This window comes from Artibeus jamaicensis, unplaced genomic scaffold (genome assembly GCF_021234435.1).
Source record: "Artibeus jamaicensis isolate MK-2021 breed Jamaican fruit bat unplaced genomic scaffold, CSHL_Jam_final contig_467, whole genome shotgun sequence".
NCBI lineage: Eukaryota > Metazoa > Chordata > Mammalia > Chiroptera > Phyllostomidae > Artibeus > Artibeus jamaicensis.
This window is the reverse complement of record NW_026521845.1, coordinates 7,735,839-7,750,629: the sequence shown is the minus strand read 5'-3', so window position 1 is coordinate 7,750,629 and position 14,791 is coordinate 7,735,839. Positions and strand designations below refer to the sequence as shown.

The 14,791-nt window shown below is 40.3% G+C and overlaps 1 protein-coding gene across 1 annotated transcript in view; it reads left to right on the top strand.

Annotated features, from left to right (window-relative positions):
- USH2A (usherin) overlaps positions 1-14,791 on the top strand; it is a 505,359-nt gene that overhangs the window by 405,866 nt on the left and 84,702 nt on the right. The window contains exons 57-58 of the mRNA XM_053667304.1: positions 3,643-3,826; positions 4,978-5,135. Of these exons, the coding sequence (XP_053523279.1) occupies positions 3,643-3,826; positions 4,978-5,135 (342 nt within the window). The remainder of the gene's footprint in view (positions 1-3,642; positions 3,827-4,977; positions 5,136-14,791) is intronic.

Sequence of the window (14,791 nt, the reverse complement as noted above, 5' to 3'; positions counted from 1 at the left end):
TTGGGGAAATGTTTCGCATATTGTTCCTTTTGGACCCTTTACCCTGTGGCCACTTCCCCTTCTCCTCCACCTACCTCACCCCCGCCTGTGTTAGGCACTCTTCCTATGAGCTCTAATAACACATGATGCTTCTTTTCTTCAAAAGCATGTAACACACTGGGTCATACATTTTTATTTAGTCATCTGTTTTTACCGTGATACTTTGGGGTCTTGAAGGGTAAACATTTCATCTTTATTCCAACACTTACAATGCCCAACACAGAAAATGACAGAATATTGGGTAGATGCAGAGTGAATAAATTAGCAGAGTAAGTGATCTGGATGTCAGTGCACCCCTGATGTCAGTTAATAGAAAACTGGCCCACTTTCTTCCAGAAAAAAAGCCAATCTGCAATAAATGTTGGGAATTTTTCTACTGGTATGAAGATGTGTAGAGTCATCAGAGTGGATCATGTTACATGGCACATCTTCAAGATAAACTGAGAGCACATCTAGTAGACATTTTGCTTTCTTAGTAGCTATGATGTCAAGGGACCCGCCAAGGTTTCCTTCTGCCTTTCACTCTTAGAGGCTCCACAGCTGACTGACTCAAAGTGATTGGCCTCATGGCCCTTATTTTCTTCCCCCAAGTCACCTTAACCCTGCCCTTCCATTATGCAGAATGGGTTATCTGAGGCCACCTGAGATTCGGGCTCAGAGAAGGGACAGATCCTCCATCTGGACCTCACTAAGAAATCTCACCAGAGGCACTCTTGCTCTACCCAAGATTCCTTGTAGGTGCAGAGATAACATTGTCTTCATATCATTGTACAAGTAAAATACAGCCCTGAGTTTTTCACATTTCACTTTCTTATTATAGATCGAACCAATGGGTGCAGGGTTGTCATCAACATGAACAGAGCTTAGATCAGCCTGCACAGATAGGAAACTTAACTTTTACTTAAAACATGAAGCAAACCAAAAATGTTGCTCCATTCATTTCATTGACCCCTTCATATCCATAGGCTGTATTGACTGGCTCAAACTAGAAACTAAGAAATAGCCTTTTTCATATCTTGGTGATTTGTAATACATCCTTCAAGGTGAGAAAGACTTGACTGCAGGAATAAGATTATGAATGGATCTTTATACTTTCTCATTTTTTAACCTTTTTTTTGGCTTTTTAAAAAATGTTTTATTTATTTCTTTTTAGAGAGAAGGGTACAGAGGGATAAAGAGGAGAGAAACATCAATGCATGGTCGCCTTTCACATGGCCCACACTGGGGACCTGGCCTGAAACCCACGCATGTGCCCTGACTGGGAATCGAACTGGTGACCTTTTGGTTTGCAGCACATGCTCAATCCATTGAGCTACACCAGCCAGGGCTTATACTTTCTCTTAAATCAACAAATTAATATCATGTTAATTCAAGTCTTGAATTAGTTGGTTGAGTCATCTGGTGGCTGTTGGGAAAAAAAAAACTTAGAAAAAATGTAGACAGTGATTTGTGGATATGTCCAACTATCTAACATAAAGAAGCTTCTAGAACAAATTGAACTACTTCCTTCTCAGGAGCAATTTGTCCTCTAGAAAATCAGTAAGTTTGAGCCATGTTGAAATCAATCTTGATTCTTTCAGTATACCGCTAAATCAAAGGAATTTTAATTTCCCCCAAATTTTTCTTTAAAAGTTCCAGGATCTTAACCTTAATTTTGAGTAACATATACAGGAGACATATGGGAACCTGATGTGAAAATGAGTTTTTAAAGGCTGCGGAAGAAAGTTGCAGTGTCTATTCAGAACATTCCTAGGTGACAGCATGAAGTGGTAGGATGGAACTTCCTCATCTCTGCTTCTCCACCGATGTTTGTACATCTGCAGCAGTACTTGGACATTTCACCTTAAATGACAGTTACTGGCATGCACATTTTGCCCTTTATACAGAATGGCAAACTCCTTGAAAGAATGAGCCACGTCTTATTCATCTTTGTAATGGTTGGAACTGCCTAGAATGTTTAACAGTAATTTACAGGAAGTATATTTCCAGTAAATGCATTCAATCGATAATTATTAGGCATTTTGCTCCCTATAAAGACTGACAAGAGAAGACCCCAGCCCCAAGGAGATAACTTTGTACAGATACAATAGAGAGAAGTAGACTGTGCAGTCATAACAACATGGAAACAATGAGAGCATCAAAGAAAGAAGAGGATTAGGATGTTGGGAGTGTTAAGAGGGAAATAGAAACTGGTGTATGGTAGAAAGGACCTAGGCTGGGGTCACTGTGTAGGATTAGAGTTAGAGTTAGGGAAGGGAAGTCAAATAAGACCTCCCTGAGAAGGGCGCGTTCACGCACATTAATGAACTGTGAAAGTCAAATGCAGCATATCACAGTGTCATGAGCAAAAGCATTCCAAGCAGAGGGGAGGGAAGGGCAGAAGGCCAGAGATGGGAAAGAACTTGAAACATTTGAAGAAAAGAACTGGGTGTGGATGGAGGGAATGGTGCCAAGGTGGTCAGAGCCAGGAAAATGTAGGGCCACACAGGTTAACACAAGGAGTTGAAATTATATAAATAATTTTAAAAGGTTGTGTATTTTATAAAGATAGCATTGGCATGCATATGTGTGTGTGTGTGCAACCTTCTGTAAAAATTGCCATGACATAAAGAAGGACAAGATTTAAAACATGGAGACCAGTTTAGAGGCTATGAGAGGAGTCCACAAGAGAGAAAAGTGACTTGGGTCAGGAGAGGAGACAGTAAAGATACAGAGAACTGTATCCATCCGCAGTAGAATCTGCAGAACTTGACCATAGATTACATCTAGGGGTGAGAGAAGTGAAAGCTTCAAGAATGATTTCTTTTTGCTCAATAAAATGGGCAGATGGACAAGATTGGACAATGAACGGGTTGTAGTCAGGGAAACCAAAGGGTCAGTCTTGGAGTTTTTAAGTTTTGTATATATCATTAGTCATCCAAATAGAGGTTTCAAGTAGACAGATTCATGAGTCTGAAGTTCAGGAGAGAGTTTTAGTCTGGCGATTGGTGTTTGGGAGTGTTCCCCATAGAGGTGTTACTAAAAACTTCAACTAATTGGAAATCACCTAGGAAGTGAGTTTTGGATGAGAGGAGAGGAAAACAGCAGGGAGGGGAAAAGGGGCCAGCTCTGTCCCGAAGGATGACGCCCCCATGAGGTCCAGTGGGGGAAGTGGAGCCAGTGGGGTGGGAAGGAGTGGTCTAGAAAGGAGGGAAAAAAAGAGCACCTTTTGTCAGAGAGGCAAAGAGAAAGAATGTGGGGTTTTTTTTTGGGGGGAGGGGTGAATTGGGGAATTCAGGTAAATGCTAGGTTACATTACTTTCACATATTCTACCAGGTCTTGATTACATTCAGAATAACAACCAAGTGAAGAGAAGTTTCCCATCCCTTCCAGTATGACATTCACTTCTTAAAAGTCAATTCAAAAATAAAATAATTAAAGCAATAAAAATAGGTACATGCACCCACTTGTGCATTTTACCCCCCAAATAAAAAACGTCTTTTAGTCATGTGCCATGAGATTTGTTTGATCAACAGGTAAACGTATCATAGTACGTGAGGTGATGCTGAGAATTTGTTAAGGCGTTTATTTCCACTGGAACCTCGCTGTGTTATTTCTGCCAGGAGTTTGGGCGACACCACGGCACATTATCATCAATTCTACGACCGTGGAATTATACTGGAGTCCGCCGGAAAAGCCCAACGGCCTCATTTCTCAGTATCAGTTGAGTCGCAATGGAACCTCGGTTTTCCTGGGTGGCAGTGAGCAACAGCGTTTCACTGATAAAAACCTGGAGTCCAACAGCAGGTAAAGTAAAAGCAAGCTTTGCCAATCAGACAGTTGGATTCTTTAGATTTTTCAGGCATCTCTCCCACTGAAATGATATTAAACGAATTAGCTAATCTCCCCATTTCCTAGCCATTGAACAGCTAGCTGATGAGGTCACTGATGAAGTCATCTGAAATCCATTTCAGATGTCCATAACCCACGTTCTGACTCATTTACTTTAGTCTTCAAAGTACATGGAATTCTGTAAACATGTAAACAAATGGTGTAGATCAGAGAAACTCCAGAGGAACTCATTTTCACTGGAGGGCCACAGCAGCCTCCTGGTTGCCTTTAAAGGGCCAAATGTAACTTCAGGACTGTGTAAATATAACTACTCCTTAACTAGAGGCAAGGAGCTCAGCGCTGCCACTGGGTAGAAACAAGGTGCCGGGCCAGATAAAACAAGGCGGAGGGCCGGATTCAGCCTGCGGGCTTTGTGTTTTTGCCACCTTTGCTCTAGCTGACATGAAGGCATGAGAATCTTTAAGTGTATAAAATATACAAAGTATTAAACTTAAAAAACATGCCTTCCCAAACTAGCGTTAAAAGAAATTTGAAGAGTTTTGTTTTACATTAGCTACCTTTATTTCCTGGCATAATGTTTTCTCTGCTCGCTGTACTATATATAGACACAGGTCGTTTTAGGGAAAAAAGTCCCACCTATTTGCAATTCATTCCCATTCATTTCTCAGCAGAGAGAAAATGTATTTTAGATCAACAGATGTTTTATTGCAGAGAATAAAGATCAATTTACTTTTATTGTAGAGAATAGCAGATCAATTGAACAACATCTCCCTCTAAACATATTTTCCCAAACTCTAACCCATTTAAACATGGGAAGATTAATTTGAATCCTCCACAATGCACCCGCACACTCTAGGACTTCCCTGCAATCTGGAAGAAAAGCAGTGGGTTGCTAGTGGGGAGGAACAGAAATAGTAATTAATGGTTGGGGACAGTGCCGTCCCTTGCTGTACAAACTACCAAGCCTATGGTACAGTTTCTGAACAGGGAGCAAAGATTTTGCAAGTTGTCACAAATTCAGTACTAAACGATGGGTAGGAAAACTAGTCATTGTTCAGTTTGCCTGCGCATTGCCTGAGAACAATTCTTTTTTTCCCCCAATATAGATACATTTACAAGTTGAAAGCCACAACTGGAGGTGGCAGTAGTTTTAGTGGCGAGTACCTTGTACAGACACCTCTGTTGACACCAGAAGAAATCCAGCCTCCATATAACATCACAGTAATTGGGCCCGACTCCATGTTTGTGGCTTGGAGTCCACCAGGTAAGGAAATAAAGTGTGTGTACGTTTGTGAAACATTTTAGAGGAAATTCATTGGAAATAAGATTGGATATGTGAATTCAGTAAATCTGCAGGAAATAGTCTGTTTCTTGGAAAATATAAACAAAATAATGCAAACCATAGTTTTGCATGTATGCATGCATAAGTATGTATGCATATATATATACACACACATACATATACATATAGAAACATATAGGTGTAGCTATGTAGATAAAGATATATAGATACATAGTTATATGTTATTCCATCCAAGAAATACTTTCAAACACCAAAAGCCCAGAATGTTTTCTTATTCACATCTGTTGAAGGTAAGTCATATAGATCTGAATTACCTTGAACATTCATTTCTACAGGACTCCCTAGGTTGGACCATTTACAATTCCTTCTGTATCAGAGCAGTGAAGGAGGAATTCAGAAAGACAATAACCCACTTTGCCCAGACACCTTGGGTGGTGATCAGACATGATAGCTGAATTTTGTCTCTCTAAGCTGCATAGCTTCCATTCAGCCGCTTAGTCACTAGTGGGATGTTTTGTGGTTTAGTGCATTTAGTGTATGATTATATTCTGATGAAAGCATCATCCTCAGGTAATAATGCAATCTAACTGCATTAACACTGCAGAGTAAGGATTGGAGTGAAATCTGCTTGTTGTGCCTTTTAATATAAAAGACACAAGAAGGTTTGTTCCAGTGAAATTTATAACTGATTAAGGTGTCAAATACACTTAAAATATAATGTGGTTCTATTTTTAATATCTAGCATTAAAATGAAATTGAAATATAAAATTAAACATCTCTTGTCCCCATCAGAATAAGTTCAGCCACAGCTCAACACAGAACTGAAAAAAAATTGGTTAACAGCATTTTGGCCATTATTGGATCCATTCCATAAAATAATTAACAGATATATTTTTCATTGAATTGAACAGTTATCACCATCAACACAGGTAATATAGTCAACAAGATAACATAAAGGCTTAATTAAAAATAAAACTTAAATTCTCGTGAACCAACATCCTTCTGATGTCATAATCTAAGCTCAAAGACCAAAGGGCCTGGTTTTTTTGGGTTAGATTCACAGGAGAAAGATCTTAGAGCTTTATAAGCAAAGAAAGATTTAAGTTGTGCTAGCTATTAAATATAAATGATTTCATTCACCTTTGTTTTAAAATAAATATACAACATATTAAAATTAAACAAAACCTAAAGGAATAATCAAAAGTCAGCATTTGTCCTAAAGGGCTGTCATCCTTACCTAAGGAGTGGAGGTGTTCTTGAATTGTGTTCCTACACTCAAGGAGGGGAATACAAATCTGCCACTATGGAAAATATATACATATGTCTTTATAGAACTGGTTTCTCCTTTCATGGAATAGCACTGCTATCTTGCAACCTTTCGGCATTTCCCTCCTTGACATTTTAATTGTGCTGTGGTGTTCTTGTGCCACGGAGTGAAATGAGGCCGAGCAGAGCCAGTCTGACACCAAATTCACCCAACTGACTGGAGGTTTGAAAGACCAAGACCAGAGTCTTCTACCAGCAAACTCTGAAGGAACAGTGTGACCAGAAAGTTCCCTGGCTCACCACATTACCTGCCATTTTAACACTGTCCAACACAGAAATGACCATGACTAATCTGAAGACTTCACACTCAGCATCAGAACACCTCTTCTTCCCTCTAGGACAACCCAAGTAGGATGAGTGTGGAAACCAAGATCATGTTCCAGTAATGCCACCTATGAGTTGCTTCGCATCAGCCATTTTTTCTCTCTCAGTCTGTGATCTCCCTCTGAAAAATGGAGAAAAGGATAGTACCCGCATGCAAGGTTGTTGTGAAGTTTAATGAGGTCATTTTTATAATTGGGATTATCTGGTTATGAAATCTATAGACAGTGGGGGCTATTTTCAGATAATTATTTTTGCCTTTAGTTACTCATTTTTTAAAATGCATTTGCTCCAACATTTGCTGGGTCCCAAGGCCCCATTTCTGGAACAATATAGCTGCCCACCACAGGCCCCTTTAGTCAAAAATTCTTTCATGTTTCTGAGCATTTTCTCATTTTTTGTTTGAGTCCCACCTCATATATTTGTGTTCAATGAAAAATGCTTCTGTTCAGAAGAGGATCATTGTGACATAAAACACAACTTTTGCTTCTTTAATGGAATCTTGACTCTTGTCTACCTCAAGCTTTTACAGAAGTTGCTCATTCCAATCCAGCCTACGGGATGTTGTAGAAATGCCACACACTCTAACTCTGACCGCGTATCCAATGGTTAATAAACCTGTACTCTTCAGACCTGTCAGTCTTTCCATTTCAGATGCACAAAATCCATTACCGAAAACCTGTAATATATGGAAAGATTAAAATCTTAAATTACCCTTTTTTCCCCCCAGTGCCTACAAGGATTTTGAACTCAGTAAATAGGCAGATGATGTTGACTCGTGTATAATCTACTACTGATTTTATTGGAAAGCAACTCATGCTGTGTTGCTATTCAGATAATAAAAATATTGTTCTGTCCCTGAATTGTCACAAACATGTATATTTTAAACAGCAAGCAAACCAACTTGTCATACCTGGAGGTGGTTTATTTGCTCACAGCCAAGAGATTTCTAGGTATGCATCACTGTCCCCTGCCTTCACGAAATGGTGACATCACAGGCAGAGAGGAGACATGGGCCAAGCAGCCCATACCTGTGGCTTCAAAACCTGCATGAACCTAAGAATCCCCTGGAAAGCTTGTGAAAAAATGAGTCATCAACCCAGAATTTACTGCATAAGAATCTCCTGGGATGGAATCAAGGAATCTGGCACTTGTCAAGAGTCCCCCAAGTTTAGGAACTGTGACACACACCAAGCAGAAGCAGTCACTTAATTCTCTAAAAATGTAAACCAGTGCCCCTTGAGTGTCCAGAGTCAAAACAGTGGTGAAATTGACTTCTGCTCTCATACATATGGTGTGCTCAGTATGGAGAGAGTGGCCTTAGACAAGCAAGTTGCTCAGAGGGCAAATCGATGCAGTTGCTTAGCTACAGAAAAATACCTGGGCAAGTAAGTGGGTATTTAGTGTGCAAATTATTATTTCAGTGCTATCTGTAAATTAAGCCTTTGTGCATGTTTATAAGCATTACTAGTAAAGGAGGTAAAGACCAGGGAATAAGTGAGATTGTTCAGGGGAGAATGCTCGTGATATTGAATGCAAACCTCATATATATGGATTGATATTACTTGCTTACATGTGCTATTTATTAAATTTCTACTGTGTACCAAACACTTTGATAAGTGCTTTTCTTGCCTCCCCTCAGTTAATTCTTATGTAAACCAAGGGGGGACAAATAATAATATCATTGTCACGCATTAAGGTAAGGAATTTGACTCTCAAAGAAGTGATATAATGTACACAAGGTCACATAGGCGAGCCAGGATTGAAATTCAGGTTTTCTCTCCTTCCTGACTTCGGCTTAATTCCTAAATCCAAACTAAACTTTTCATCTATTGCCTAAAGTCTTTATGATTTAGCAAGAAGAAACTCTGCCTTTTGAATTAGCAGCCCAGAGGGCCCAGCAACAGAACTAGGTATTGGTGAAAGTGAAAACATTATAGAAGAAATTTAATTTTTTTAATTTTTTATTTTTTTGCTGGACATGTATGACCACAAGAATTCTGAATTCTGAAGGGGAACTAGCCACCTGGCATCAGGTCTGTCCTGGAGGGTGAAGTCCTTACCTGCCCCTCCAACAGCCCAGAACAAATACACATGACTTTGCCGGACTGTATTCCAGTCTGATTTCAGGAAGATTTCAATTAGGTGGGAGAGAGGAAGGCTCATTTCTCAATTATCTCCCCCACCAAAAAACCAAAACCTAAAGAGATTATCCCAACTGTTTTAAAGCATGTTAGACATTCTCTGACCTGCAAGGTGAATCCTGGTTCATTTTGCCTCATTTTTACTTGATAACTGTCAGTAGTAACATTAACAAAACGCTCAAAGGACTTCCACCAAGATGGAGGCATAGGTGGAAGCACTGCGCCTTCTCCCACAACCAAGTTTAAAAAACAACAAAGTTTTAGCAAGAAAAATGCTGCCAAACCACAGAAAATTGAACTACATGGAAGTCTGACAACAACGAACCCTTCAACCAAACCAGTAAGAGGGGCAGAGCCAGCAGCAGAGCAGGGTCGGGCAGGAAAGATCCACCAGATCGACCTGGGTGCACAACCCAGGTGCACTAGCAGCCATGGGCGGATCCCAGGTGTGGAGAAGTGGGCGGACCCACTGAGGGCGCAAGGTGGTGGACTCATTGAGGGCTGACCACGGTCACACATTCATGTGCAGATAAACCGGTGAAGGAGCTAGCAGTGAGACGGACTGTGCAGGCCCCAGTGGCGGGAAGCGGCAGAGGGAACGCCGTTGTCCCTCCCTGACCCCGCCCCTGCATACAGCATCACAAACCAGTGACCTGGGGGGCCCCGCCCTGGTGAACAACTAAGGCTCCACTCCTCATATGTAACAGGTACAAACAGATCAAAACACGGCTCAAGAACAACTCAGAGCCCCTGAGCCAATAAATCTAAGCAATGAAGAAATAGCCAAACTTTCAGATGCACAGTTCAAAACACTGGTGATCAAGATGCTCACAGAACTGGTTGATTTTAGTCACAAATTAGAGGAACATATGAAGGCTAAACTAATTGAAATGAAGGGAAATGCACAGGAAACCAATAGTAATGGAAAGGAAACTGGGACTCAAATCAAAGGAGTGGACCAGAAGGAAGGAAAAAATGACCAAACAGGAAAATATGAAGAAACAAGAATTCAAAAAAATGAGGAGAGGCTTAGGAACCTTCAGGACATCTTTAAACGTTGCAACATCCGAATTATAGGGGTACCAAAAGGGGAATAGGAACAGTCACAAGTGGAAACCTTATTTGAACAAATAATAAAAGAGAACTTCCCCAATCTGGCAAAGAAAATAGACTTCCAGGAAATCCAGGAAGCTCAGAGAGTCCCAAAGAAGGTGGACCCAAGAAGGAACACACCAAGGCACATCATCATTATATTAGCCAAGATTAAAATGAAGGAGAGAATCCTAGAAGCAGCAAGAGATACGGGGACAGTCACCTACAAAGGAGTTCCCATCAGACTGTCAGCAGATTTCTAAAAGAGACCTTACAGGCAAGAAGGGGCTGGAAAGAAGTATTCCAAGTCATGAAATCCAAAGACCTACATCCAAGATTGCTCTATCCAGCAAAGCTTTCATTTAGAATGGAAGGACAGATAAAGTGCTTCTCAGATAAGATCAAATTCAAGGAGTTCATCATCACCAAGCCCTTATTAGTTGAAATGTTAAAGGGACTTACCTAAGAAAAAGAAGATAAAAAAGATGAACAGTGAAAGGACAGCAAACTCACAGTTATTAAGAACCACACCTAAACCAAAAGCAAACTAAGAGGACAGCTAGATCAGGAGCAGAACCATAGAAATGAAGATTACATGGAGGGTTAGCAACAGGGGAGTGGGAGAAGGAGAAGGGGGAAGGTACAGAAAATAAGTAGCATAGTTGGTAGGTAGAAAATAGATAGGAGGAGGGCAAGAATAGTATGGGAAATATAGAATCTAAAGAACTTGAGACACATGGTCATAAACTAAAGGGGGGAATGGTGGGAGATGGGGTGTGCAGGGTGGAGGGGAATGAAGGGGGGAAATAGAACAACTGTAATGGCATAATTAATAAAATATGTTTAAAAATACACTAAAAACTCTAGGCAATTGAGATTTCAGCTCCTGTGTATATAGTTTGTACTTCCGAATCACATGGTATGCAAACACCATATCCTGATAAAATGTTGACTTAATTGAGGGAAAAAACAAAATGCTATGCTTCTATATTCTATTGTTCAGGCAAATATAAATAAACTTTGAGTTTTCTGCTGTTTAGAATCATTCAAACACTTGATTTTCTATAGAAGCTCACCCCTCACTCCACACTAACTGCATGCTACACACACACACACACACACACACACACACACTCAGGTACATATTCCTTCCTTAAAGACAGAATACACACACAGTTTTCCAAAGACTGTGCATCATCTTATGAATGCTGAATTCTTTTCACCTATTTCGGAAAAGGTGCTATCCGTTTCTATGTGGAATCCCCCCCCCGGCTCAGTTTCTGTGTAGCCTTGGACAAGTTGCACACAGGTTCTGAACCCTTGGTTTCTCATCTGCGAAGGGGAGCATTGAATGCCTTCTTTGCATTGCTATTATGTGAAGTTATAGAGGTAGCTTGGTAAGACATTCAGTGAGCTCTGGGTCCATGGGAGACATAACAGTTCAAATCTGTAAACAAGGTACGCCAGGTTAGTTTATTCCTGAACATGTCTATGCACTTTTACCAGCTCTGGACCTTGGGTCAGGACTTACACATGGACATGAAAGAGACCAAAGAAGACATGTTACCTTAGTGGGTGAAACACGACAGCCAATGCAGAAGTGAGCACTTTGGGGAACATAAATAGTTTGCTCAGAATAATACAGATGGATCTTCCTGCTGTTTGTGAACCTAAACATTCAACATTACTTAAGCTCTGAATGTAATAATGAGCCTTTCTAATTTATCGAGGTGATGCCTATATTCTGAACTGTGCTAGCCCTTAATCATGTTCTAATTAACAGTGTCACTGCATCCAACACACGCCTTTCTTACTAAAGGTGCTGGGTTATGTAGGCTTAATGCATAATATCGAAATGCCGGTGCCTTTCCTTCCACATGTACCTCTGAGTTCATTAGAGAAAAGAATTGTCAACAATTCTTCTGCTGGGGAAATTTCTGTTAATATTGCATAGGTATGTAAATGCTGTTTATTAATCAACTTTCAATTGAAAGGTAGCTAGCCACAGTAGGATCCGTCTATAGATACTAGGCAACTTGGGGATTGGTGAGCTCATCACATGCAACATCTGAGATCGGACACTACCCACTTAAAGTTGAAACAGGCATTAAGATTTCTAAGAATTCACGTTGCATTGATTGCGATGAGTCAATGTCAGCAATTGTTTCCCCTTTTTATACATGCCATGACCAAGTGGCATGCGGTAGTGAGTTTCAGCAGAAATGTAAAGCTCCTGTCACTGGCTTATGATTTATTTGCATTTTTTATTTCAACATTTAAGTTCCACTCTCTTAGCAAATTCCAACGATAGAATAAAATGTTACCAACTACATCACCATGTTACGCATTAGATCCTGAGGCCTTGTTCATCTCATGACTGAAATACAGCATCCTTGCATTTATATGTCTTTTATGGAAAAATAATGTCTGTTCAGGTGCTTTGTCCATTTTTTTAATTGAACTTTTTGGGGTTCTTTTGCTATTGAGTTGTAGGAGTTCCTTATGTATTTTCATATTTAACCCCATGTGGTTTACATGGATTTTCTCCCCTTTTGCAGTCTGCTTTTTTATTTTGTTGGTGATTTCCTTTGCTGTGCAGAAGCCCTTTAGTTTGATGTAGTCCCGCTTGGTGAATGTTACTTTGGTTGCCTTTGCTTTCAGTGTTTAGTAAGTTGATCTGACTTTACTGGGTTCTAATATTTACTGGACCTTTTTCTGAGAGAGAATAACACACATCTCAGTTAATGTTCAATGCGACTTACAGTATGATCTGTGGTTTTCCCTGTATTACTAATGAGAAAACTCAGGGCTGGTGTTGGAAGCTACTTTCTCTGGGTTAGTCATCACAGAGCTGTCAGAGCCAAATCACAATGATTCTGACTCCACATTCCATGGTCAAAACCACTGGGCTACATTTTCCCCCTATTTTCTACGTAAACAGTGCTTTTCTACATTCTACTGTAATATAGATCAAAAGCTTAAAAAATTGCTGTGGATAATAGAAAATATGAATGCGGGCCAAAGTAATTCAAGGGTGGTCCATCCAGTAACCCAGCAGGGTCACTGTATTTGTAGCTAAAACTCTGTGGGATGCAGTTCATGTACCTTTGGCTAGATTTAGTCACACATTCATTTTTACTAATGTGGAAATGTTTGCCGAGCCTCCGTAGGAGCAAGCGTGATACTACGCGCCATGAGAGCTATAAAGAAAAAGGAGGCATTGTCTCTCTCTCTCTCTCAAGAACCCTGCTATATAATAGGGTCGAATGCATGAAATGATAACTGTTGTGCAAATTATGCACAGATGTATGTTCTAGAGGGTTCTGTTTCACCTCTACGCCCCTGAAAGGACGTAACCAAGACATCTCTACTTACGTACAGGAGAATTTGGGCTGATTTGTTAAAAGCATTACCTTAAGCACAACCGATGTTTTGAAGTGAATGAGGCTATCACACCAAATTAATAGTTTTCCTCTTAGAGGTGTTCCTGCTCCAGCTCCTAAAAAAAGAATTTTAAAAAAGGGTTGATTGACTGTCCCATTGTAAAGTATGCACCTGCTGTGAAATGAAACCACACAGGGGAAAAAAAGTTGAATAATTTAACTTTTTTATTTGTAAAGATAATCAGGGTTTTTCTGATTACATCTTAACTTCATAAATGTTAAATAACCTATCAGCATCTAGTTGTTGTAAATTATGAAAAGGAGCGTTGCGAGGAATATTAACCAACGAAACCCTTGTTCTTTAGTGAACAAGAAAATGTGTTACGGCAGCTTGTCATTGTGTGCCTGGTAAGTTTGACACCAAATAACAAAACTGCCATTTGCACTTAGGGTAAATTGGTTCACTTGAGCTTACTCGGCTGCTCTTGGTCTGACATAAATTTATGAACTCGGGAACTCACCAAGGCACGGGGCTCCCCAGCTGGCTTTAGCAAATATGCCCATTTCATTTCATGTCGTTGTCAGAATACCAGGGGGCTAGGGCGGTTCAGACTCACTGCAGATGGTGCTGGATCGGCAGGGACACGGGAGCTTTCATGTCACGGTCCTGCAGATTATGACAGGGGAGGGGGCCCTCTTTCCTAAACGCATGTCAGCGTTCGACATGTTCACAGCTTCAAGGAGCAATTTCTGTTTCAACACCTCATAGGTTTAGGTAAAGGATGTTTATTTCCAGTTAACCAAGATGTGAAAAATAGATTTTCCAGGTTCGTGCTTTGGCTAGACAAGTTCAAACCCAGATCAAGATTCTGTCTGTATTTGAAAAGTGGCGGAGTGCCCTCTTGTTCCCTGACCCCCTAGGAGTCCTGTCTTTTTATGCAGAGCACTTTCTGGAAGCAGACCAGCAGGTGCAGGATGAAGACATACAGTAAAGGCAACCTCAGACAAAGTGAAGGGAAGACGGCTCTGAATTACTGCTAAGGATGGAAAGTGGAGCATCTTCCTAGTAGTGTGACTTGATGGTGCCCACGGGTACACAAAAATAAAACTAGATAACAAAATACTGTTGCAGAGACATTTACCTGGATGGAGATAACATTTATTTGGAATTGGAATAGCAGCTTTCACGTAAAAGCTGGGTTCGGAATTGTTTGACCGATGTAAACATGGTCAGAGTGGTGGGTTTTATTTCATTTTCTTCCCTTTTATTTGGTTTTGTAGAGATTTGTCATTTATAAGCACTTTCTGTGCAGCAGGAATATAGTAAAATGCTTTGCATGTGTCTGCTAAT